This window comes from Blennius ocellaris (genome assembly GCF_963422515.1).
Source record: "Blennius ocellaris genome assembly, chromosome: 10".
NCBI classification, from domain to species: Eukaryota; Metazoa; Chordata; class Actinopteri; order Blenniiformes; family Blenniidae; genus Blennius; species Blennius ocellaris.
In genome coordinates, this window is record NC_137659.1 from 16,340,173 (window position 1) to 16,365,988 (window position 25,816).

General features: G+C 40.3%; 2 protein-coding genes across 3 annotated transcripts; one reads left to right on the forward strand and one right to left on the reverse strand.

Moving 5' to 3' along the window:
* Window positions 1-338: 338 nt before the first annotated feature.
* tgm1l1 (transglutaminase 1 like 1) lies at window positions 339-19,130 on the forward strand. The gene is made up of 14 exons (XM_080503082.1): window positions 339-451; window positions 4,721-5,013; window positions 5,114-5,305; window positions 9,026-9,277; window positions 12,376-12,494; window positions 13,700-13,807; window positions 13,950-14,127; window positions 14,674-14,812; window positions 15,646-15,838; window positions 16,466-16,619; window positions 16,886-17,170; window positions 17,530-17,690; window positions 17,796-17,932; window positions 18,039-19,130. Exons 2-14 carry the CDS (start codon window positions 4,722-4,724, stop codon window positions 18,181-18,183), a joined length of 2,355 nt encoding a protein of 784 aa, XP_080359208.1. The 5' UTR covers window positions 339-451; window position 4,721; the 3' UTR covers window positions 18,184-19,130.
* A 2,514-nt stretch (window positions 19,131-21,644) lies between these two features.
* abhd4 (abhydrolase domain containing 4, N-acyl phospholipase B) lies at window positions 21,645-25,713 on the reverse strand. Of its 2 annotated transcripts, XM_080503760.1 has the most exons (9): window positions 25,545-25,713; window positions 24,880-24,906; window positions 24,488-24,573; window positions 24,292-24,396; window positions 23,872-24,160; window positions 22,807-22,991; window positions 22,599-22,710; window positions 22,319-22,505; window positions 21,645-22,216 (listed from the first exon to the last, which is right to left on the reverse strand). In XM_080503760.1, exons 1-9 carry the CDS (start codon window positions 25,592-25,594, stop codon window positions 22,127-22,129), a joined length of 1,131 nt encoding a protein of 376 aa, XP_080359886.1. In that variant the 5' UTR covers window positions 25,595-25,713; the 3' UTR covers window positions 21,645-22,126. The 2 variants fall into 2 exon arrangements, with proteins under 2 accessions (XP_080359886.1, XP_080359887.1); XM_080503761.1 differs by lacking the exon at window positions 24,880-24,906.
* Between the last annotated feature and the right edge of the window lie 103 nt (window positions 25,714-25,816).

Sequence of the window (25,816 nt, forward strand, 5' to 3'; positions counted from 1 at the left end):
AATAGACTCCGCTTTAAAGTATTACATTTAAGTGTGACGTAGTTATCTTCTCCTTTTCCACTCCCTTCCGGATAAAAAAAAAAAAGTACTTGAGAAACATTGCGTAACAATGAATCCCCTCCGTTGCTCTCTTTGCGGATCATTACTCACCACAAAGTGTGTGCGCTTTTTGACGCACCGGGGCGCGCGCTCCTGGGACCGGGACCTCCTGGTAGGAGGGAGGAACTTCTGCCCTGTTTGGATGGGGCGGGGTGGGTTGAGCCGAGAGGACTAGGGGTGTGTATCAGCTCCAAGTGCAGGCTTATAAGTATTCTGGCTCCGTGAAACCGAGAGCGAGACGAGACGAGAAAAAAAAAAAGTTGCCAGAAGTTTTCCCAAGGCTGAGGGATAATTTGTTCAGGAGGCAACCGAGGTTTCACCGCTGTACCAAGACAGAGAGCACACAAAGAAAGTAAGATTTTTAATCTCCCCGGTGTTTTATTCTTCTTGGGGTAAAGTTAAGTGGAGTGTGAAAACTGAAAGTGTTGTGAGCATGACCTAACGGTTTCCTCCTTTTAGTCGCTCTACAATTAAAGTTTCACAGGGTGATTCTCCACATAGAGGTTCGCAATATAAAAAGAAAGAGACACACATCCACGTTTGCAAGACTTGACAGCAGCAGTGTGTCGCTTATTTGAAAGATCTAACTTCATTTTACTTTTCAATTTTAATTTAGCTATTTAATAGAAACATATTAGGAGCAAATGGGATGTAAAATTAAAGGTCCAACAGGTTCGAGGTGAGAAGGTAATTTTTTTCTAAAGATTTCCTCCTCGTGAGGTCACTCAGTGTGAAGTTTTGCATTTATTCACTTATCGATTGCATAAATTTATGTTGTTTAGGTGATATAATTTTCCTAAAGAGAACCCATGTTCATTTTGATTAATTGTGATAATGGCATCTTCCAGTGCAGCCCATATTTCTGTGACTCTCTAATGATCATAACCATTATCATATATGATTGTATTTTAATTAATTTCAGCACCCTTCCATCACCTGGTTGTCTTGTAGCTCTGGATGTGTTTTACATTTGTTCAAGCTTTTAGGCAGCAAAAATCTAATTAGACACACATAGTAAATTGTTTCCTGGAGGCTTTGAGAGAGAGGGGGCTATTATTCATCCCCTCAAACTCTTGTTGTTTAAAGAATTTTCTGTGTTTAGTTAAAAACACAGAGTTCAAGCCTTCTCATGCCTTCAGCTCTGTTGGTTGGCAGCCAACAAGCTGCAGAGCTTCTCCCTCCCACCCCCCAAAAAAAATCCTTGAGGATGTAAACAATTTCTTGATGTTTTCATTTTTTTTTGTGTGCGTGCTGACATTTTAGGGCTTTATGGTGACATTTATTAATGATCAATTAATTCCACATGGGACCAACATCGCCTGACAAAACAAGCCTGGCCATTTAAAGCTGATGTTGATGCCTGTGAACAGACGACTTGAATTTGCTGCACTTATCGCAGGGCCCAGTCGGCATACCAGCTCCACCGGCATGCCAACACTAACTGACGGAATAGATGTGCAGGGCGGGAAAGGGAGCCAGCACAGCACAAAGGAGGAAATGATATATGTAGTAGTGATAGGTAGAGGAGGGGAAAGAAATATGACAAACACTTAATTTCAAGCTTGGCTGATGCCTGTATTAGAGATCCATTTATGTTGTGCATTAAAGTGTGAGGGAAGAGCAAGGCTGCCAAAGAATTAGGATTGTGGGATGGCTTTTCATGGTTTTAGTGGGTTATGAATCTAATTGGACAATTTTGGGCCACCTACGTAAATGCAGTGCTGAGATAACTGCCTTTCTTTCTTTCTTTCTTTCTTTCTTTCTTTTTTTTCTAAAAAAGCTTGTCAAGCCACAAATTACAAAAAAACCCGGCTGAAAATCATTTATTTAGTGATGTTTTGGAGCGAGTCAATATTTACACTGTTGTTTAGCCAATTAAAGTGGATGTGTATCTTGTATTTTATCACCCCAATTATTTAGAGTCTGAATGTCTGTGAGCTAAGAGAAAGTGCATAACGAAGATGGAGGGTGTAAACAAAAAGTCGAGTATTCTGCATTGTGTTTTCTCTATTTCAACATTTCTTGTTTTTAACTTCAATCAGAATGCCACATAGTTCGACTTCAGTGTTGGGTGGTGCCCAAGTTGTTTTAAATCACAGCCGATTCTGTTCATTGTGTCTGTTGTAATTGTTATGAATGTAACTGCCAAATATTGAGATTTGGAAACCAGTGAAGGGAGGGGAATGTGATCTGACCATTGAATAACCTCAGGAACTCCCAGTGCTGAAATATTACAAGCATAACATAATGTCAGGGGGGAATGAAGCATATGATGCATTCTTCTCACACATGGATTTGAAGGGTTTGGTTCTATAAGACACCCCTCCTCATCACCTCTTCCTCAGCTGCTGTCTGACCTTTGAACTGCATAGCATAACTTCACCATCAATCAATACTCCATGTAACTGTTTGAACATGATAATCGATAGCAAAGCAGCTACATTCCAGCAAAAGCTCTCATTATTGTTTTACATTCGGGAGCTCAGTAAACCTGAGTCTTATAAAAGAAAAAGAAAAAGATGGGCAGATATGCAAATGAGGCCCTATCTCTTCTCTGCTCTGTAAGCTTCATCAGACAATTAATTTTTTTATCTTCAGAGTGATTAATGCAAACTCAAACAGTGCTTATCAACTACAAAATAACTCCAAGATATAGTTAAATTTAGGAACCAAGTCTTTTGCTGGCTTTATTGTTGCGTTATATAAGAATTTGTTAAAACCAATGTAGTTATTTCCAGTGGAAACGTCTTGTCACACCTGTCCATTAATGTTAGGAAGTATATGCTCAGCTTACTCTGCTACCTGAGATATTTATCGAAGCATAAATCTTATTGTTGTGTTTGTGAGTGCTATTTACAAGGAATACCTCACCTCAAAACATTTAAATATGCTGCAAAACAGTCGTTGCTGTAGCTTTAAATTGCAGTTCAAACAAAGCAGACCTTTCTTGTGAAATATAGCTTTATATCCATATTTTAAGAGCGCTAAAGTCACTATTTACCAAAAAATGCCTCCGTTAGAGATCCATTTCTTGAAAATGACAATGAAACATTGAAGGTCAACTATTTAGTAGATTGAGCTGTAATTTTCTTCCATTGATATAACTTTTGTTATTTTGTTTTACCAGTTTCGTACATTAAAAATACCACTATAAAGAGACCTTCATTTGTCATTGATGATTGAAAAGCTGTCCCCAAGTAGCCAAAGGACCAAAGATCATGAGGTGTTAGTGAAACTAAGCTTTGTCACTCAATAAAATATGACTTCACTATGGGTGTTTACTTAAGAATGTTAAAATTGTCCTGACTGCGTACATTGCTGCACCTCATTACAATTCATTGGTGTTTTTACAAGGCTAACAAAACCTCAATGATGCTTTAATGTTTGGGTTAAATAGATGTATTTCTGCGTGCTGGGCCAGAGCCCTGTGTGGCTTTTTAATGACGAGAAGAGGCAGATGGTAAGAAGAAGGCGGGCATTAGATGAAAGTTCTCTTCCCTTAATTTTTTTATTTTTGTAAAGTCATGTTTTATACTTCAAATTTTCCATTTACCTTCGTCATTAGATTTATAACTTCTGACCCAACATTTAAAAAGCAAGGATGTTCCTTAAAAGAATGGGTTTATCTGACAAACACTGTTGTTCCTCTGTGGTTATTGATGCATTGTACAAGAGTGGGGCTGTGACAACGTGATTAACGTCCATATGAAGCCCAGCACTGGACGCCAACATGCACAATGTATGTGCACACAGAGACATCACAAGCACAGAAAGTGTATTATACAGCAGCAGCTGTGGTGCAGCAGATGGGATCCAGCTGCTTGTAGGAGTTACTTCAGTTCTCACAGGGAATTTACTCAGAAAGGGTGACGGACTAAATACCCTAAAATGATTTGAGAACACCGGATGGCAAGGCATAAAGTCAGGAATGTGGTGAGTGTGGGAAACAAATTAGAATGTTAACTGGCTATATTATGAAAGAGATGAAAGTAAAAACTAGAATTATAATAACTGAAGCATGAGGCCTAACCAGTGACCTCTTATCATATACGTTTTATTAAACAATTTTCTCAACAACCCTCAACATTTCCTTTTAATCTGATTACAAAATGGCACATTAGAGCCACATTTTCTTTCCACATCAAAGTCTTGTTGGGATCAGATTGGCAAAAAGTGTTATTGTAGCTTCTCGTGTGACCTGAGCTCTGATTTAGAGTTTGGACTATTTCCAGATAGTTGTGTGTGTTTTTCTCATTGTAGATAACCAAGTCATAGATTGTGCACATTGTTGTGATGAAGAGCTGTTTTTATCTTTGTTTTCTGTTTCAATTCAATATTGTTCCAAACTCAACTATTTTGACTTTTTGGAGGTAAAGGCAGACAAGATGTTAGAGTACTTCCTCATGACATAAAACGGTCCTGAAATTCAGAAATTGTATTGGGCTCCATTACTGCAGAGGATATATATAACACAATTACATTATCTCTTCATTTTTGAGAAAACGTAGTCAAACTGTTGTTGTTTTATTATTGTCCAGTGTTTTATAATACTACATTGACTAATAATTAAACATTTTCCCCCTGAAATTGAAAGATCAATATTATTTGATGTTTCCTTCAGGATGCCGGGCGAACGTTTAACAGTGCGAGGCACCTCAGAGATCGGACGCTTTCATGGATCGTCTCCACCCACCAGGGTGGAGGTCACCATTCAGAACGAGGGGGAGAAGAAGGAGGAGGGCGGCTGCAGTCGCTGGTTCAAGAAGATATGTCCGTGCTGCTGTAAGCGCCAGAACAGCACCTCCTACGATGTCACCGATAAGGTGGAACTGACTAAACTACCCAACACCGCTCCATTAATCTCAGATGCCACCAAGCCAAAGCCTGAGAATGGAGAAACAAAGGAATTTGAAGGTAATGCCACAGACTCCAGCTGCCTGGGCAACTCTTTTGAATCATCATAAAATACCGAAATATATAAAACTTACCAAATATATGTCCTGCACACTCTCAGAGATTAAGTTGTCGGTGTGTTCGCTGGACCTTTTGAGCTCCAAGACGGGTCAAAACAGACAGGAGCATCACACTGACCTCAATGACGGAGACGAGCTGATCATCCGCAGAGGACAGACCTTCCAGGTGGAGCTGGAGCTCAACAGGGCCTTCAATGCTGAAACTGACAAGCTGCACTTGGATCTGAGAACAGGTATGATGTTGATAAAGTTTATAGATCACCATCCTCTTGATCTAAATCAACCGTTTTTGGGGGGGGGGGTTTGTTTCTCTTCTAAATGCCTGTACTGATCATGGTGGTGGAATAAAGAGAGCATCTAAAAGCAGAAGGCTTGTGACATGATGCTCGGCATAAAATTGCTGACTGTAGAAGAAGAAAAAAAACAAGTGTTTGCCACGTCAGCTGATATATTTGAGTATACCAGGGCAGTTACAAAAAAAGACAGAGAAATCCAACTCATTAAGACATAAGAAGATATATCCAAATAAATTGTTAAAATAGTGGGTACGATTCAAACTGATTTAACATAAAAGATAAACAGCTAATGAGATAAGAGTAATGGATGGAATGTGTTTATAAAGACCTGAAAGGTGAATGCTTCAGCATACCTGAATCTAATGATGATGTCCTTAACAAGGTTGTGAAAAAGCCCAATAGCAAGCCCGCCGTTGCAATCAGGTGTGTTGCAACTGTGAGAGAGCTAAAACATGCAGGACAGGGGTCCTCGAGGACCGAGGTTGGAATCCCCTGGACTAAAACAACTGGAGGTCAGTAAAAAGTCTCCAGGAATATAGATAATGACAGTAGAGAAAGTTTTAATACGTTCACTTCATAGCAAAAATGGCCCTGGTGTAGGTTTGGCTTTTCTGTGTGGATTTGCAAGTTCTACCTGTGCTTGAGTGGGTTTTCTCATACAAGTTTGTTGTCACACTCCAAAACAGGGATTTGGGCCAATTCTTCAAACTTCAATGAAGGCTAGAAACAGGACAATGTTTGGCATATCAATTTGGATGGCTGGAAAACATATCTGCTGTAATATAGGTGGTACAAGCGTATCTGAGAAAAGAGGTTTATGGTGCAAAGACATTGGAAACACCTGCTTTAGGAGCATAGCAAACCTTGACCTGTTTTCAAAGGCTCCCCACAATCACCTGATTTCCCTGTGTACAATCAGTGCTCCTTTAATTGTTGTCAGCTGCATGTGAAATCCGAAAGGAGCAAATCACAGATGACTTTGAGCATGGGAAATGCGGTCCAAATGCTAAGCATATCTGGAGTGATCAAAACAAGCCGGAGTTGAACCATAGCCACACCACAAGTTTTGGATTCCACCCAGCAGCTCTCAGTGTTAACAGTTTCCAGACCTCAGGACACCGGACACCCCCCCACTGGTATTTTTGCAGGACTCATTGGACACACTAGGGGAAAAAAAATGTCCATGACATCATTATTCAGATACGCTTTTTTTTGTCACCTGCTGCTGAGCTGTTAAATAATAAGATGGCAGGAGAGGGAGAAAAAAAAAAACCTATTGACTTTCATAAGTATCTGAGTTATTACAGACTCTGATTACCGCCACTTTCACAGCAATTGTAGAGACAAGGTTATAAGTGCTGCACTAAGAGCAGTGGTTTGTATTATTATAGCTCCCTAAGAGGTTGTATTCTTTAGCAATGAACAGAATAAAGATTTCAAGTCAGTTTTCTTTGAAAATAGTCTCTCCAGAAAAAAAAAAGACTGCGTTTTTCATTGATTTCCTTTAGAAAGAGCACTGAGAGGTGAGAGAGGAAGGGTGGGGAGTCCTGGATGCGGCTGCATGGAGAACAATGGTTTCTTGGTAAAACTCCATACTTGCCACAGCTAATTATGGCCCAGCAGGAGAACACTGCAGTTTGACAAAAAGATTCCTGTGATTTTGAACGTTGCTAGTTGGCTCATTAGCCCATAAACAATACTAAGTTATCAAAAAAAAAGAACACACTGATTGGTATTTAAGAATGTGTTGTGCAGTGTAGGAGGTTTTTGTTTACTCAGACAACCATGCATAGTGGGGTGAAATGATGGACACCTTTCCCTGTTTGCTACTGTGTGGTACTTCCTTATATAATTTTAATACAGCTTCTTCACTTCGACTCTTACCATGTGATTTAACCAAATGGAAACGTTCAAGTTTTGCTTATAATTCGAAATGAATGAAGAGAAACTTAAAAGCACTTTGTGATGCAACTCACTTCATTTTTCACCCACGCGTTTCATGCAAAATGTTAAACTCTTTGGTTTGTACAAACATAATTCTCGTAAAGGTTTTGAATTTCAAATGTAAGAAAATGTTGTTTGTTTGCAGAGAGTTTGGTGCAACGGCTTTCTAAAGGTCATTGTTGATGAATCCTGCACTCAACATTATTGACAGCTGATTGACTGAGTTGATAAACAATTGTTTACATATGTATGTCAATCACACGCAAGCGAGTTCCTCAAGATTAGTTTACAGGATTTATGTGAGGTGAATCAGCAGTTGTACACTTTAACTTCATGTTTTACACATGAAACACAGATTTCAGGTCACCTCAGTTAAATCTGAAAGACAGCAATAATAGTATATCAAAAATATGAAATGTCAAAAATCCCTACGATTGACCTTAAAAAAATGTATCTAACATATCAATAAACACATTTTATGAAATTATTACAAACCTTGTGACCTGAGCGTAAAACTTTAAACTTCCAGCTTTGAAAAGTGGATCTGAGTTAGTTAATACAGCTCAGCAACCCATAACCTGGATACACACACTCACTTATGGGTAATTTTTATAGTGACCAATTAACTTCAGATTTCTCATTTTTGTACTGTCGGAGGAAATCAAAGTTCTTGAACAAATGCACACATGGGAAGAATTTGCAAACTCCAGATACAAAGGCCCCCAATCATGCTGCCCCGACTCAGCTGTGTGTGACATTGTCAGTGCCGCTTGTACACGATTCACAATGGCAAGTAGGACGTCACTCCTATTGGGGTAAAAGTTCTTGACTAAGGTTAGTACGTAAGTAATCTGTGTATTGCAGCGTCTTATAATTGATAATCATTACAAGCCACTGCCTTAAAAATATCCACATAGAAACGGTTGACAGTGAACCTCTTTATTTCACTTGTCTTTCAATTTTTACTGTGCTATTTATTTCTTTGTTCACTACTTTGCATTTTATTTTTATATAAATGAGGAGGGGTTGGATTTGGACAAAACAATTTATTGCAAGGTTGTGTTGGATCTTCTTCTCCTTGGTTTCCATCAATAACATACATATGATTCATTTGGTATTCTGACTTGCTATCGCTCTGAACATGAACAGATGCTGTTTGAGCACTAGCACATGTCCCCCCTGAATGATACAGTCAAAGATTTGAAATCAACATAACAGGAAATTCAGCTGCACTGATGCCTGACAGTGGTAGGATGTCATAAAAAGAAAGTGTCATTTGCCAAACAAAACAAAACAAAACAAAACAACACAAAACTAAACTAAACCAAATGGCAAAACAACCACTTTAAAGTTTAATATAAGAGCATACCTGCGCTACATGGTGACGGAAATATAAAGACAACTATTTCAAAATGCATGAGATGTTCAGTCAGTCTCATGAATTAGGTCAGTACAGGTAACGTTTTACTGCTGCTTCAGGTGAATGCTAAGGTCCTTTAAAAGGAAACCGAGTATTTAAATTGGGAAGAATAACTTTCATAGTAAAGACCCTGAGATTTAATATTGAAAACTTCCAGTTTGTGTCATCACAACATTGAGAGACATAAGGTTCTAAACTTACTCTTAAAAGTAATCCCCTTGCTTTGTAAAAGATGTCATCATGTTTCCCTGTTTCTGGCATATCAACGCTGCATTATGATCTGTCTGGTGTAGGTCCACTACCCTTAGTGTCCAAAGGCACACATGTCATCATTCCACTGGTGGAGAACCTGCAGGATTCACGCTGGGAAGCAAAGATTATCGAGCAAACCGGAAACAAGATCAAGCTCTCTGTGAACTCTCCGCCCAACGCAGTGATCGGCCTGTATGGGCTCACTGTGACCACCAGCCCTCTGAAAGGCGAGGGGACGACTACATTCACCTCCAGTGAGAACGTCACTGTGCTCTTCAACCCTTGGTGTGAAGGTAAGCTGGAAACTGTGAGGGGTTTCTAAGGATAGAGGGCTGGAATGTAAAAGAGAGAGAGGAGGAAGCAGACAAGTCGTAGGTGATAAGAAAGAAAAATGATGCAGGAGAAATGTCTGGAATGAAACACATACTATCTGAATTAATATCAGCTTTGAGACAGACAGCCTTAAAAAAAAAAAAGGCAATATAGTTCTGAGAGAATAACATTTTTTTTGCTGCTCAATTGTGGGAGAAAATGTTCCTATAACATAACAGTCATCTTACAGACGTCATTCTGTCAGACTGATAGGAAATACTTGGACAAACTAGATGTCTGTTTAGCCATTTAATCTCTGAGAGTGATTCTGATATAATGTTACACAAGGGTGAGGAAGGCCAATCTCAAGCCACGAGTATGTTGCTGTCCATCAAATAGCTTCAGCGTGTGACTGTGAGAGTTACATAACTTTTTTTGGGCTTTAATTCAAAACTTCTGGCATACTTGTGTAGGGGTCACTTGATCCAAACAGTCTGCGTGTAATATGAAACAGACCTTCAGCTGCATCCTTTACGCAGTATGACTTGACTTTTAATCTTTGTTTGTAGAACAGTTTTCAGGCCTCCAGAAAACATCTGCTGGCAAAAATACAAGGCAGTTAAAACATTGCAAATACAAAAAATAAACAAATAAATAGGAATATTTTGCCAGTGCTTGACATCAAAATGTATGTGTACTAGTTATATCTATGGATGTTGCTGTTTGTATATCAAAACACCTCCAAAGCAGTTTGTTCTGTCAATTGTAGTGCTTACCGTTTCTAATCTGAGCACGTTTCAGACACCGAGAAAATCAGGAAAATGTACATATATATCTACAATCAGTAGTTGCAGTTCCATACACAATCAAAATAAGAGATGATTATCATATTTGTTGAGTAAATCAAACATATCTCAAGTAACAAACAAATAAATGTATTTGTTGGAAAGTACTCAACAGTTATAAGAAAAACACATGAACTCTATTTGACTAGAATCTAAACGCTGAGGAGACGTAGCATAGATCTAATGTTTTTTGATAAGAGGCTCAGATGTGTTTAGTGATTTGTCAGTCAGACTGAGGAGAATTTCCCTGGATAGATGAGAATATATTGACACCATCAATATTTCTGGACATTTCCAACAGATTACAGAGCTTCTTTGTTTTGTGAAACGATCTCACTTGCAATGTTAATCTTAACTTTTGAATATAAAGTGGTTTTGTTTTGCTCTTTGACTGCTGCTGAATTGTACTCAGCAGCAGATTGCTAAGCTGGAGCTTTTAACTTATAACAGCTGCTTAAATCCACGCTATAAGGAGCAGTGAGAGTGCAGCAGGATAATGAAAATGCAGGCCGTGAAACCAAAAGCAATTAATGGCTGGGGGGAAAAAAACCCTCACTAAAGCACTCCATAGACCTGAAAGGATCTTGGACATTGAATAATGATTATAAGTGGGTCGGTATGTCTCTGTGGAAAACACAATTGAACTTTGTTTGTGACCTGGCACCTCTTGAAGTCTGAAACTCAACCTTCTCTTTAATTTATTTATTAGAGAAAGTTCCTCTGATATGTTGATAAAGAAAATTGACTTTACTTGAATTGTGGCCAGTATGTCATCTTTTATGAAGCATAATTATTATAGTCTGTGATAATTATCAGAGATACATACATTTGCAACACAGTCTATTTAACAGAACAGCGCTACCCAAATTGGATTTATTTTTTTTCTCAAGACTGCCTGTCTCTCATGTAAATTTCTGCTCCTTTTGGCAGCATGCCCATTTTTTTTTTCTTCCTGTTCTCAATCTCTTTTTCCTCCACAACCAATCTCCCTCACGCTCATAAAACTCTAAATCCTGCTGTTACTCTATGAAATACCATGGGGTGAGTTTTAAGTAATCCTTGCAGCTGGTAACAACCTGTCGTCTCACTTGCTTTACTGCCTCCGTGTGTATTTCCTGCTGTTTTGTGCCTTTCCCACCCAGCTTTACTCCCTTCTTGCTATCTACTGACCCAACCCTTACTTTGTTGAACTGCTTCGCTCCCCAGCCTCCTGCTCAAACCCGCCTGTGTGTGTGTGTGTGTGTGTGTGCGTCTGTTTCTTTTACATTTCAGGAGTTTCTAGCAAGAAGTGAAAACTACAATTATCACAGCTGCCAGAAACTGTCAGTTTCATCCTTTTTCTTTCACTAATAAAAATCCCAAGACACTGTTATTCTTCACCCCCCGCCCCCACCCCCCCCCCACCCCCGCCCCCACCCTGTCCTCCCAAGCATAACTTCCCCTCTTTCTCTAAGCTTGTGCCCCAATGACTTCTTTAAAACTCTTCCTTCCGCTTGCATTTCTCATGTCCATCACTGCTTCGTTACTTTTGCGGACTTCCTTTCGTCTCTCGTCAACTCGTTCTTTATTTTGATCCCCAAGTAATCAGAATGGGAACTGCAATAGATAAGTCGTGGAAAAAGAGATAAACAGAGATCCTCATGTGAAGAGTGCACGCCCAAGTCTGCATCGCTCATGTCACTCAAAACAGACTGTTTCCCATAAATGAGTGTGGGCCCCACTGCGAGGTCCATGGAGTCATTGTGTTTTTATTAACCATTTCCTCGCCTTTGGGACCTTTCTCACATAGTATGTGAAAAGAAATCACATTCTTAGGAGGTTTAGTCATTGAAGTGGTGACTGGAACACAGATTCTGGGTCAGGAAGACAGACAGGAAACACATTTTTACTCTTCTGTATAGCTAACTAACTAATTGCACTGCATTAATTTAATGTCTTTTTACCCCTGCATCGACTAATCATATTTCTAGGAAGGTGAAGGTGCAGCCAAATTGCGGTGGAGCTGATGGGAGTAAAGGGTGGTTAGAATTCACAAACTCCCAATCCCAAGTCCACTTCGCTTAACCTTAGGCCACCTCTGCTATTTCATTGATATTTCCTATAATTGGATGGAAGTTCAGAATAACCTGGAGAAGTTGTAGAAAACCCCCACACTGAAAGCAATATTCTGTCAGTATAAAGCCAAATGAGCGTGTGTGGATTTGATGTGTTTTATGTGTTTTATGTGTTTTTAGCGGACACTGTGTTCCTCGACGATGAGGAGGAGAGGAAGGAGTATGTGCTGAACGATACTGGAAGGATTTACTACGGCACTGAGAAGCAAATCGGTGCTCGCACGTGGAACTTTGGGCAGGTATGGACCCGAGACTGTTGTACGCTTCAGTGCGTGAGCAATCATTACAGCATCATTAGCCCTCACCACTCTCGCCCCCAGGGCTGCCAACTCTCTCGCCCTCTGGCCACACATTACATCAAGCTGCAGTTTTTAGCTCAATTCTCGACTTATATTGGGAGTCTCATAGTAAAAATATTGTTTTCCTATGTGGTATATAGGAACTTTAAGTATTGAAGTGACTTTAATTCCACATTTATTGCTCACAACTGTTATAGGTACCAAATATATGACTTTAAATCACAGTCTACTTCATAGCTTTCATTGTGTCTTCATTACATTTATCGTAAAAGTGGAAATCTCAAACAGCAGTGGTCTATGTTTTATTTGTAAGATATTCACAATGATTTCTTCAACTCCAAGGATGTCAGATTGTTTGCTCTGCAGTTCTTCATGATCAACTGACATTTTTAACTATGCGCTGGATAGTAAAAATTTCATTTTGTGTATGTGTGTGTGTGTGTGTGTGTGTGTGTGTGTGTGTGTGTGTGTGTGTGTGTGTGTGTGTGTGTGTGTGTGTGTGTGTGTGTGTGTGTGTGTGTGTGTGTGTGTGTGTCACTTTGAGTCAAAAGTTGCCAGCTCCAGATCTTGTCCTAATGAAGACACTATAATTTTTTATTATACTTTAACTGCCGAGAAATATGGGCCCAGCCGTCACTGGTTACAATAGCCAGGTGTAAACAGTGTATTTGTTTGGGACTTGTTTGAGCTGTGGATCCATATATATTTGGTGCCCAGGTGACCTCTTCCAGCAATGCAATGCCGTTTGTGGGACAGACACAAAATATACTACAGTCTCAGTGCAGCACCTGTGTGCTTATACAACTGCTTGGGGAAACAGTGGAGCTTTCCTACGATGCACAGAGGAATACAATGAATTAGCTTTAACAACACAAACAAAACCTGTCGGTGGGATCACCTTCTTGTTAGTTTCCTTTCTTTTTTTAAGCATATTGATAAAAAACATGCTTTGTGATGTTTATTTTCCTGGTTTCATTAAAACTGATTAGATGACAGAAGAGCATGGAAGAAAAAAGTCTTGTTTGCCCTGGGTTGGTTTTGATTTTTTTTGTTTTTTTATAGGAGTTGTCTATTGTTTATTACGTGTGTCAAAATGCCAGAGTGTATTTAGGGCATACTTTAAACTCTCTTTATTTCATGACTAGTTTCATGAGGGGATCCTGGAAGCATGCTTGTTTATCTTGGAGAAGAGTGAAATGCCACCATCTGGTCGTGGGGATCCAGTCAATGTGGTCAGAGTCTTATCCGCCATGGTGAGTGGAAAAGAAAAAGAAAACATAGTTGTTTTTTTTATAGCTCTGAATGAGGACTGTATAAAGATAATTATCAATAATTTTGTTTAATTTGTGGTTGTTACCTCCTAAATCAATGATCGTGTCACCATGTCATTTTCAGATAAATGCTCAGGATGACTATGGTGTTCTCGTTGGGAACTGGTCAGGGGATTACTCGGATGGCGTCTCTCCTGCAGCGTGGAGCAGCAGTGTGGAGATCCTGAGGAAATACCACGCCTCCAATGGCACGCCTGTGTCGTACGGACAGTGCTGGGTCTTCTCTGGGATCACTACGACAGGTCAGCCTGAGGACAAAAATAGCACAGGGGGTCACGTGAAACTGTGAGCAAATGAGTAGTGTTTATGGAAGCACTTCAGTGGATGGTTGAAAACTGAAAGACTGCCGGCATGCGAAGGCACTGCGCAATATGTGTGCATGTGAGAAAGCCATGAAGCCAATTAAATTAGGAATCCACAAATTATTGCGATCCTGGCTTTTGGCTCTATCAGGCCCTTTTCATTAGCTGTAGCTGTTATTTGGTAACAAAACACTTCATTCATTGTACGTGCATGTGAGGAACCTCACATGATAGCGAGCTGGCCCCAGCACATAGCGTTACCCCTGATAGCCTGCCATATCTCGTACACACCCTAAATACCTAGCATTGGCATTCCTGTCATATATCCGACTTTTGTCAAAGATCAAACCTCTTGTGCACGCAGACATGCAAAGGTCTGAAAAGAAACATCTGAAGAATTGCCATCTGCACATTCAGCTCAGTCATTAAGTGGCTTGTAAAGTTCTGCTTTAATTCATGCCTCTGCTCCCGTGTCTTTGCTTTCAGTGCTGCGCTGTCTCGGCATACCAGCTCGCAGTGTGACCAACTTCCAGTCCGCTCATGATACCGACGTGTCCCTCACAACTGATGTGTATTTTGATGAAAATTTGGAGCCAATCGACTTCCTCAACAGTGACTCTGTATGGTAAGATGTGGATCCTTGCACAGCCCGGGTGCCCGGCTTTGAAAAAAATTGTCAGCTGCTAAATCCATACCTTAGGAATGTGCCGTATATATATATATATATATAGATCAGCCTCTAAAGCACCTTTCTAACTTGAAACTCCAGAGGTGTCAGGCAGTTTCAATTATCTGCAACTCCTCTGAAATTGCAGCGGCTCAACTTGTATCGGTGGGTTATTTGGGAGCACTGGTGTCCTAAAATTGCTTTGAAACATTCTCACTATTTTTCATTCTTTTTAGCATGTTTACATGCTTTTCCTTTCAAACTATGAAACAGGAACTTATTGTAGCGAAGTATCAACGCCATCTGTGTTCGGTTTTGATGGGGTCGTTGTTGGTTTTCTATTGCTGTGTTGAATTATCTGCCACAGATTCATAAAATGATACCAATACAAATATAAAGTCAAACATTTTATTTAATCAAATTGAAATAAATGATATTGTTTTCTTAAGAAACATACTTTCTGATTCCTTTTGGGTGACTATATTTTGCTTTCTCAAAAAAAGAGGACACTTGGCCTTTTAAAGTTGCCGAATGAAAATAAAACATTTTATCCTCTTCTTTATTGATTGAACATTGTCTGAAGTTACTTGATATTGGTTGTTACGCATAAAGCAATCTGCCATCGATAATTAATTGTGCACTAGCTCTCTTTTTTGAGCATTATCAGATGAATGTGGATGTGTCAAGCGAGGCAAAATAGGACATTTGGGCACCTTAAATCACTCAAATTATTATGACAGTTTCAGAAGGAGACATATACTTCACTCATATTCATCCTGCTCCATCCTCAGGAATTTCCATGTGTGGAACGATTGCTGGATGGCCAGACCGGACCTGCCTCCTGGTCATGGCGGCTGGCAGGCGGTTGACTCCACCCCTCAGGAGACCAGTCAGGGCACCTTCCGATGCGGCCCCGCCTCCATCAATGCCATCCGCTCTGGCCAGGTCTACCTCAAACACGACACACCTTTCGTCTTTGCTGAGGTGAGTGCTCGAAATGTGCATGAAGACGAGACCTTTGACTCAGGAACTCAAAAAAGGTGCAGTTTAGATTCACAGACTTCATTTAATTTGGTTCAAAATAGTGCTGTCAATTGATAATTAATTGCACAATTTTCTGTAATTGATTGCAATTGCATTATTTTTCTACTGGAGCATGAAGCTTGTAATGGATATTTATTGAGGGAAAACCACAGAATTAATGTCGACTCAACACACAGTGACTATATTTAAATTCAAAGACTATTTTCATGACGTCATTCTAGCTTTGCATGAAATTTTCTCTCCAAGGTTAGCAAAATAATAAAAATATTAATTAATTAATTAATTAATATCTAACATAAGTCTGGGTTTTGTTCGAGTGCAGGTCCACCACCTTGACAATTTGAATATTTCTACAAAGCTGAATTAATTAAATCAACGCGTTATTTTTGACAGCACTAGTTTAAAGATGTGGTACTTTCAGCAGAGATAATCTCCAGAACCCTCAATTTAGGATCATCGTACTTGGATAGATAAATGGTGACAGATAATTGAGTTTTATAGCTTTCCTATGTGTAAGCTGTCAGGTGAACTTGATGACTGAGTTGATTGTGTTTATTTTCGCGTCAGGTGAACAGTGATAAGATCTACTGGCAGAGGAACCTGGATGGTACATTCACTCAGTTCCACAGTGAGAAGAAAGCTGTGGGCCACTACATCAGCACCAAAGCCGTGGGCTCTGACGAGCGGGCAGACATCACACACCTGTACAAACATTCAGAAGGTATGAGATTGATTTTACAGAATCAGACAGATTTTTTTTTTTTAGTTCTTTCAAACTATCAGGAAATCTCACAAATAAAGTATCATATCATTCTGCATGAATTATTATGATGGACATACCCTCACCTAACATCCCTCCTGTTCGTCACAATATTAGAATATACCTCGCTGACATGTTTGAAAGGCCTGTGCTTCATAATTTCTTCAGAAAAGCAACAACTTTCAAACAACAAGAGATGCATTCAGCTTCTTCTTCTCTCCTACCAGATTCAGAAGAGGAACGTATTGCTGTGGAGACTGCGAGCCGCTACGGCAGCAAGCCAGAGGTTTACGCTTCACCCATAGCCGAGGATGTGTCTGTGGAGGTGAAGATGGAGGGCGAGGGGCCCAGGATGGGTGCGGACGCTCAGTTGAACATTATGGTGAAAAACCTGAGCTCAGAGGCCCGTCAGACAACGCTCCACAGCCAGGTGGCTGTCATGTACTACACGGGTGTCCTCAAGGGAGCCATCAAGAAGGAACAAATTTCTGTGGCGCTGTTGCCCAATGAAGGTTTGATTTTCCCTCGTTAAGTCAGTTTTTCCATATGCTGATAGCAGCTTGTCAGATTTTTTTGCTTCTTGTTGATTGCAATAGCTGTCAATTCTTCACATTAGCTGCTAGAAGATGGTTGGAATTGGACTGAGCGGGGATATATAAAGTAATTCACCCATTAGTCTGTCTGCTCTATTTGCCTGGGATTGAACATAAAGTCATTTACTCACGTTAAGCAAAGCTCAGCTAAGCAAGAAAGCAGTGTTAATCTTTTCATCTAACCAACAGTAGGCGCATATCCCGAAATATACAACTTGTTTTCGATTCAACATGAAAGCAGAAGTAAAACTAACTCGCCCCACCATGTCTTTGCACAGAGAAGGCAATTGAATGGGTCCTGCCCTACCAGGAGTATCAGAACCAGCTGGTGGATCAGGCCGCCCTGATGCTGACATTGTCTGGAAAAGTCAACGAGACCAAACAAGTGTTGGCCAACCAGACGACTTTCCGACTACGAACACCTGACCTCAGCATCACAGTAGGATCTCATGTTGCATTTCATTTTTATCACCTCTCTATAACAGCATACATTTTATTTTCACATGGAAAACTGTATTTGTACTAATATGGATTTGTCCCGCAGCCTCTGGGAGAAGCTGTGGTTGGTAAAGAGATGGCAGCAAAGATAACCTTCACCAACCCGCTGCCACGTACACTGAAAGACGTGGTATTCAGAGTGGAGGGCCTGGGCCTTCAGAAGGGCCATGAAGTGGTTGTAGGGTAAGAGCACATTGCACTCTCATTTTCCTTCCAACCCCCCCCCCCCCACACACACACACACACTTTTTTTTTTTGTCACTTTTAATTCCTCCCCATCTCTCTTCAGGGACGTCAGCGGTCACTCCACCGTGACGCTAACGGAGCACTTCATCCCATCCCGGCCTGGTCAAAGGAAGCTGGTGGCCTCTCTAGACTGCAAACAGCTCACACAAGTACACGGAGTGGCTGACATTGTTGTTCTTGATAAATGAGCGGGAGCCAAAAGGTTCCTGCTTCTCTCAAATGACTGTCCCTCCCACCGAGAGCGTCTAAATATATATGAAGTGTGCCAAGTATCTTTAACTCGTTTTTATTTAGTATCTATTTTTTGATATCTCAAAACTATGAAAGAAAAATTAACAACCGTAATATTATCAGTATTATTTTGTAACTTCTAATATTATATATTCACTCCTTTGTGTCACTGAAGTTAAATATGCAGCTGCATTTGAATTGGAGCAAAGCAAACACATATAGTGAAGTTTTAAATTTGCCACACAAGTGCATTTCGACACACTGAAGAAAGCATGTGAAAGTGCATGAAGTTGGGTTATTTTGTGAACTTGTAAGTACTGCATTGTGTATCACTCCTACTGTTAGTCATAATGTGAAAGGTGAAGTCCGACAAAATGAACCTCACATGGCTCAAATGAAGGAAGGATTATTGTGAAATGTTTAAAAAGGGTTTAAATTAGAGATGGAAAGCTTTTCTTTTTTTTTTTTTAAGAATATTTCAACACAGATTCAGCAAATCTAAAAACTTCCACTGAATGAAATGTCTCAGTTTGCAACATACAAAAGCATTCCCTTTTGAATGCTGCTCTGTATTTGTTTGTGTGTGTGTGTGTGTGTGTGTGTGTGTGTGTGTGTGTGTGTGTGTGCGTGCGTGCGTGCGTGCGTGCGTGCGTGCGTGCGTGTGTGTGTGTGTGTATGTGCGTGTGCACAGTTACACTGGCATCAGCTCTACAGCAAAGTGTGTTTCACCTGCACATCTGAGCAAAGTGACCCAATTCACCTGTTGTAATATCTCCAACTTCAGCACTGAAAGTACAATGTGAAGTAAATCCTTTTGCCACTAAAATATTCTTTATCTACTTGGATTTTTTTTTTTTGTATCACCTATGTTGTGTCAGTAATAAAGCTCACACTTAAACGGCGACCCGGCTGCCAAGTCCTTTCTTCTTCCATGCATCATTAGACAAGTCTTTACTGGTTCGACGGTGAGGCAGAGGAAGATCATGTAATTAAAGCGTCACCGCAATAAAAAATAAAAAAAAACAATCAATTTAACCATCTCTGCTGTAGTGAGTACAGTGGTTGACTCAACAATGACTACTTTTACTGCATGTCTGGGTGTGTGGCACACCTTTTATTCCACTTCTTCTGGCAGGATGACATAAGTCTTCACAGTTCAGGTTGACTGCATCCAAGTACAGACTTATATTTTATGAGAAAATACTGCACTCCAACACTCCAGATGCTGTGATTTAATAGTTATTATTGCTAGCATGCTATCAAATTGAAGGCTTTATAAAATCCAGTGATTGATTTGTAACTACAAGTCAATATTAATCAAATAGAAATACATGCATTTCCTACAGCCTTTTCATCAGCATTGTGAAAATTCAATCTTTCAAAGAGGACTTATTTTTGGTTCTCAGCCCCACAAGAGAAAACTTAATCCAGCTCTTTCACAGTTCTGGTCCTGTAACTCTGCTCTGGCACGTCTGATTCAAATGAGTTGGGTCATTATCAGGTTTCTGCAAAGCTCCACGGCAACCCAGTCATTTGAATCAGGTGAGATGGAGCAGGGAGCCGTCAATGCAGTCTCTCAGGAGTTGGACTCAGAGACAGATTTCAGATAATATCAATAAAACAGGCAGATTTGTTTGTTGGCTATATTTGCGTCTTATTCCAGTTTTCGTTTGCACTTTGACATGTTTACTTTAAAATGCAAGACTTCAGTTACCGCCACAACTTATAAATGTACAGTATCGACGGCACATATAGAAACGATAGATAATAATTCACTTACTCCTGAAAGACAGCTTTGATATACAAAGCTTAGAGTGAGCGTGGCAATTTTATGTTAACCTTTAAAAAGCACTGGTGAAATAAATTCTATGCTTCAAGAGTAGTCAAAGTGGGAATGACTACCATTTAGTGCCATTTACCTTAAATACGGTTCTGTTGAAATGCATTTAAACGGGTGAACCTGGAGCACAATTAACCATTCTTCACATTTAGAAAGAAGTTACTGGAATTTTGTTCTACACACTATTATCGACCATTATTATTATTATTATAATATAATATATTATTATTAAGGGCGACCGTGGCTCAGGTGGTAGAGTGGTCGTCTTTCGGAGTGAGAGGTCGGAGGTTCGATCCCAGTCTACACTGGTCTATGTGTCAAAGTGTCCTTGGGCAAGACACTGAACCCTAAATTGCTCCCAGTGGTCGACTAGCGCCTTGCATGGCAGCTCTGTCCCATTGGTGTGTGAATGTGAGTGTGAATGGGTGAATGACTGATATGTAAAGCGCTTTGGGACTGCACTCAGTGTGGTTAGAAGGCGCTATATAAATCTAGACCATTTACCATTATTCCACTATGCAATGGTTCTTTGGTTGTGCTCAGGCATGTTTCCCCTTTTTCTTTTATTTCAAGTCAAATATATCAATGCAGTGACTTGGGGAGAAGTTTTCGCAAAGGTAAATGTGGCCAAAACATAACACAAACTAGTTAATCCTGTTTTTGATGATTGACATGAATTTATATTTAATCATTTGGAAGAAACAATAGAACTGCAGATGTTCTTTGTTAAAGGCTTAACATTTTTCCTATGCTTCATTTTCGTGGTTTACATATTGATTTATCCAATTTACTCATTGTACGAGTGTAGAATCAATTTTTGCCATAAACACATTTATCTGGTCCCTGTTGTGAGGCATTTAACTTGATTATCTGTGTTCTGACGTAAGAGTATTTGTTAGTTTGTAACTACAAGGTATACGTTTCATGTGGATTTTGTGTGTTTGTTTAATAAGATCATATCATCAGCAAAACTCCAAAACAAAACGCAGAGTAAATCCTCTTCTGCTGTTGTTTTTTTTAATATTTGGACATCGAAAATGTCAGTTTCCACTCACAGACATGCCTTACTTGTTTAAATTGTGTTGGCTGTTTAAAACAGGAACACTTGACTTGTTTGGCAAATGTTTCCCTTTCAGTTAAAAGTGAAGCTTTTACACTTTTAGTATTTGCAGACCTTGAAATATTTACTCCCTTCTGTTTTTTTTTTTTTATTTAAGTGCTTATTTGGACATCACTCAACCAACTATCACTCAGCCTTATAAAATTATTTATATACGAATGTTTTTTGTTTTTTTAGACATCTCTGCTTGACTTGTTTAACACATTTCTTTAAGTCTCTTTCCTCACATGTTTGACATTATTTATAAAAGGTATATGTTCTCACTTGTTTACATTTCTTACTGTTTTTATTACTAATTTTGCAATTTTAAAATGCCATTTAAACAAACTGATTTATTTCAATTTGGCTCCGACTATTTATCAACTATTCCTCACCTCCACCGGATACAGACAGCGCCTCGAAATATCACATATTACCGCCCTCTACTGGTTGGGCTATAAAGTGCAGCGCGTGGGGCATTCAATGTCATGTGTGGCTTTATTGCTTTCACATTTAAAATACAGACAGTTGTGTGATACAGTGGGAGAAACATAGAAGTGAGGGGCAGTGAAACAAATGTCAGGCACAAGTTCAAGAGTGACTCAACCGTCACGTGGCCACCACTTATAAACACACCGAGTGCAATATGAAATATATGCATGGATCAATAAAAAAACAGCATAATACAATGCTGTAATGAGGTTAACAACTGAGTTCAATGGAGTTATAAATGAATCTAAATACACTGGCTTATATATATATCATAATGCAATTCGACAGCAATAATCTTCATAACTTGTCACAATACAAAAAAATGTAATTACATTCAAACTCATTCTCTTTCGATATGCCCCGATACAAAAACCCTCCGGCATGCTTCACATGCAAAGGCTGCAGTGCTAAAATACGAATTGTCTATACCCGGTCAGTGCTCATATGCAGAACATACACTCACAGATGGTCAGTCAACTGTTTTACATATATTTTCCACCACTCTGTTGAACTCGTCTGGCTGGTCTGCATACACGTGGTGAGAGGCTGCATTAATCAGCTGCAGAAGGGAACAGACACAATTAAATTCGAAGCTCAATATTGTATTTCAGACAAGACGGTTTACGTATCGATGGATTTTAATGTGTAAATCTCCTCTCACCTGGACTCTGGTGTGGCTCTCACCCCTAATCTGGGCCACGCTGTCGCCTGACGAGCTGTCGACCCAGGACTGTGCTCCATACACCATGGTGACGGGCATGGTCGGGGGCAGTAGATGAACGCGCTGCAGCATGGGACTTTTTGCCCAACCCAGGGACTCGGACATGGCTCGGAAACCCACCTCTCCACTATGAGGCAGAACGAGACACGGTAGGACATCAGTAGTTTGTGGCACAGCTTTTTGTAAGCTGAAATTATAATTTTTTTTTTTTTTTTAATACCTTGGTGTTTGTGCATTGCAGTGGTAGATGTACTGTGTCATGGTGTCATCGTCAAACAGATCCTCAAATTTTCTTTTGAAATCAGGACGAAACCTGTTCACCAAGCCTGGACCTGAATGAAAGACAGCATAATATGAGATGGGGGGGGGGGGGGGGCACAGATAATTATGCTACTATATTCACCATAACATGACCAAAGACCGGTTACCCCATGGGCCTGCTGCTCTAATGACAGCCAGCGGGTTGAAGAGTGAAACGACTGCTGCGATGGCTTTCACCCAGCGGGGAAGAGGCCTCTTCACCACCTCTGTACCCTGGCCTTGAGCATCTTGGGGCTGAGGCTGGGGTCGCTCAGGGAAACCCCAGGGATCTACCAAGACGAGGTGAGAAACTCTGCAAAAAGACAGCCAGATACGATTGTGATGTAGAAACTGACTCTGATTTGTAATCATCTCACATTTCACAAATGGTTTTTAGGATTTTTGTGCTTATCTCGACAAATGTGGAAGCACTTTTTATGAGCATAATCCAAATATATAGCACGGTTTTATCTGATAGCTTCCTGTATTTTGGTAAAAATGCCATCCTAGAAATATTTACTTACATCTCTAAACCTCTTCAGAGGAAACAGAATAACCTGTAAAATATATAGAATAATAAAAAAAGGCTGCTCAAGCAAACATACTGGCAAACATTGATCTTTTTATCAATCCATCAAACAACAGCTTGTTGGGTCTGAATGGCCTCCAGAGCCTGAAAACACAGCGAGACCGAACCAAAGCAGAAAACCTTTGTGACTTAAAAGCCTAATAATAGGCTTTCAGAGTTGAGAGAAAGTGCAAAGCTGGGTGTTGTGGGGTTGTTTTTTTTGCCTTTGTTACTGCAATAAATCGTATTATGAGCATAAATCAGAGGCACTATTAATGTTTAAAAAAAAAATATTGCTGTAACAGAATGTATTACCTACCTGTTTTGGGAATCATGTTTATTTTAGAAAGAAAACCAAAAAAGTGCCTTTTTCACAATATCAAAATATCTTTTTTAACAGCAGGATGACACTTTTAACATTGTTAGTGCCACTGCCAACACATATATATGACTCAAGCATAATCTCTGACTTCAGTAATGTCTCTCTACAGAACTGATTCAGTGATGTCTTGAATCCTTAAACCGAACGGTAAATCACTTTCTTTTACCGTCATTCGGTGTTGCTGCCCTTGATGTTTTTTTTTTAAATATATTTTTCCATAACGTAGCTCATCTGCTTTATTACCTAGATGGATATTGGATGGCGTAGGAGGTAGCCAGGTACCCCCCCAGACTGTGTCCCAGGAGAATCATGTTTTCCAGGCCAACAGACTGCCTCCACTGTTCGATGGAGCTGACAAACTGCTCTTCTGCCTTGGCAGCGTCTGAAGGAAACGGAGGCCTGGAACTCCTGCCGAAGCCCAGGAGGTCGAAGGCGTAGACGGCCCGTGACCGACTCAACGCATCCAGATTCCTGATCCACAGTCCCACCCCTCCACCAAAGCCGTGTATCATTACCAGGGGGGTCTTGGGTGCTGGGGGGAAAGTAGGAAGGAGAAAGACATCAGAGTTACGTAGTCTGGATTATGATGTATGCTGTATAGCTCTGTGGGATTTCTTTTTGGAAGAACACAAACACTGAGAAAATGATGGCAGAGGAGAGTACCTTGTTCTGCTGGTTTGCGTGTCGACTTGTTGGCGAGTGTCAGGGTCCATATCCGGTCCTGGTTTGGTAGGGTCACAAATCTGGCCCATAGGTCATTTTGAATACCTGCCGTACCAAAGAACAGTTTTATATTTACATCCACTCCTGGGTATTCAGTATAATCACGCAACGCAGCATGACGCCAACGTGCTCTTACAGGCGAGGATCTTGGACTCCGCAGTCTTCAAAAGAGACATGGAAGTTGGACGCCAGGAAGGCCACAGACTCCAGACTGAACTGGACCTGACAGAAGCAAAATGGAAAGAAACGTGTGAAGAATGAAAGGCCGGTGGCTCGAGAGGAAATGCTATGCAGGATCAATGCAGGCTCAATGCATCCGGCACAGGTCCAAAGTGAAAGCCGCTGTAGCCAAAGTTAATATTTGCATTGTGCACGTACAAAGGTGTCACATTTCATTGTCATCAGGCTGGCCTGCCAGGGCAGGGACACTGCACAACTGAAAGGTTAATTTGTTTTGTAGTTATCTATTACCACTCATTAGTTGGGGTTTTATTTTCACACAAGCACACAATGCGACAAGTGTCTTACCAAGTTTTAGTTGTTGTCGTGTCTCTTCTAAAACAAAAAGATGGGTTGAAATTATCTTCTCCATTTTGTCAGCTTGTTTCACATTTCTACCTCCACCATCAGTGCACAACAGGTCCACCACACTTTTCACATGCTCTACTTTCAAAGGAGCACTTTAATTTTGCTGAGTCATTTGAAGAAGTGTCACTGTTGCCCTTCCTTTCAAGACGGCGACTATTAAATAAAAAAACACAACATGCTTGTCAGGAGGATAAATTCATCCCAATATAATTTAATCTAGAATGAGCCACTCCTGCGGGCTCCATGGTGCCACTTACATAACAGGAAACGTTGCCAAATCACATAATTTACGGCAACTTCACTGATTTATTGTAGTGGGGCTGTCATAAAGGTCAAATACAGCACATGTGAGGAAAATAATAGCTGAATTCAAAATAAAACTTGCTTCATGTGTTCCAAGTATATTGTCCTACGAATGTCAAAGCATAAAAAGTTCTGTAATCAAAGCCTTGGAACTGAAAGTAGGAAACAGACACAATGACAAAGCACATTCCCCAAGTATGTGATGCACAGTCAATAAAACAAAGCCTCAGTTCATCCAGTTTGTAGAAGTTGAGCTGACATGTGGTTGGAGACAGCTTGTGTTGTGAGAGCTTGTTACTCACTCGGGCTCACTGTCGTTTTGAAGAGGAGCTGAGGTCGTAGCAGGATCCATCGGTTGACATGTTCCGGGTGCTGCTTTCACATGAATGGAGCTTGATCTCTCTGGCTGTTATATGTCCGTGTTGTCATTACATGAACGGAGCTATGCTAGTTTCAGCTGTTTTGTAACTCTTTCGCTCCTACGTCACGTGACCGAGTGCAAAGATCGCTTATTGAGAAGATGGATCGCCCACACTCAAAGGGCGACTATGGTCGTGTTTATCGCACGTGAGTG

Excerpts from the sequence above, each read along its gene's own strand:
- tgm1l1 (XM_080503082.1), top strand. The coding sequence starts at position 4,722 with ATGCCGGGCGAACGTTTAACAGTGCGAGGCACCTCAGAGATCGGACGC. Across the intron at positions 5,014-5,113 it reads AGAAACAAAGGAATTTGAAG|AGATTAAGTTGTCGGTGTGT; the intron begins GTAATGCCACAG and ends GCACACTCTCAG. Across the intron at positions 17,691-17,795 it reads CACCTGACCTCAGCATCACA|CCTCTGGGAGAAGCTGTGGT; the intron begins GTAGGATCTCAT and ends TTTGTCCCGCAG.
- abhd4 (XM_080503760.1), bottom strand. The coding sequence starts at position 25,594 with ATGGATCCTGCTACGACCTCAGCTCCTCTTCAAAACGACAGTGAGCCC. Across the intron at positions 22,506-22,598 it reads TGCAATGCACAAACACCAAG|TGGAGAGGTGGGTTTCCGAG; the intron begins GTATTAAAAAAA and ends TCTGCCTCATAG. Across the intron at positions 22,217-22,318 it reads AGAGCCACACCAGAGTCCAG|CTGATTAATGCAGCCTCTCA; the intron begins GTGAGAGGAGAT and ends TCCCTTCTGCAG.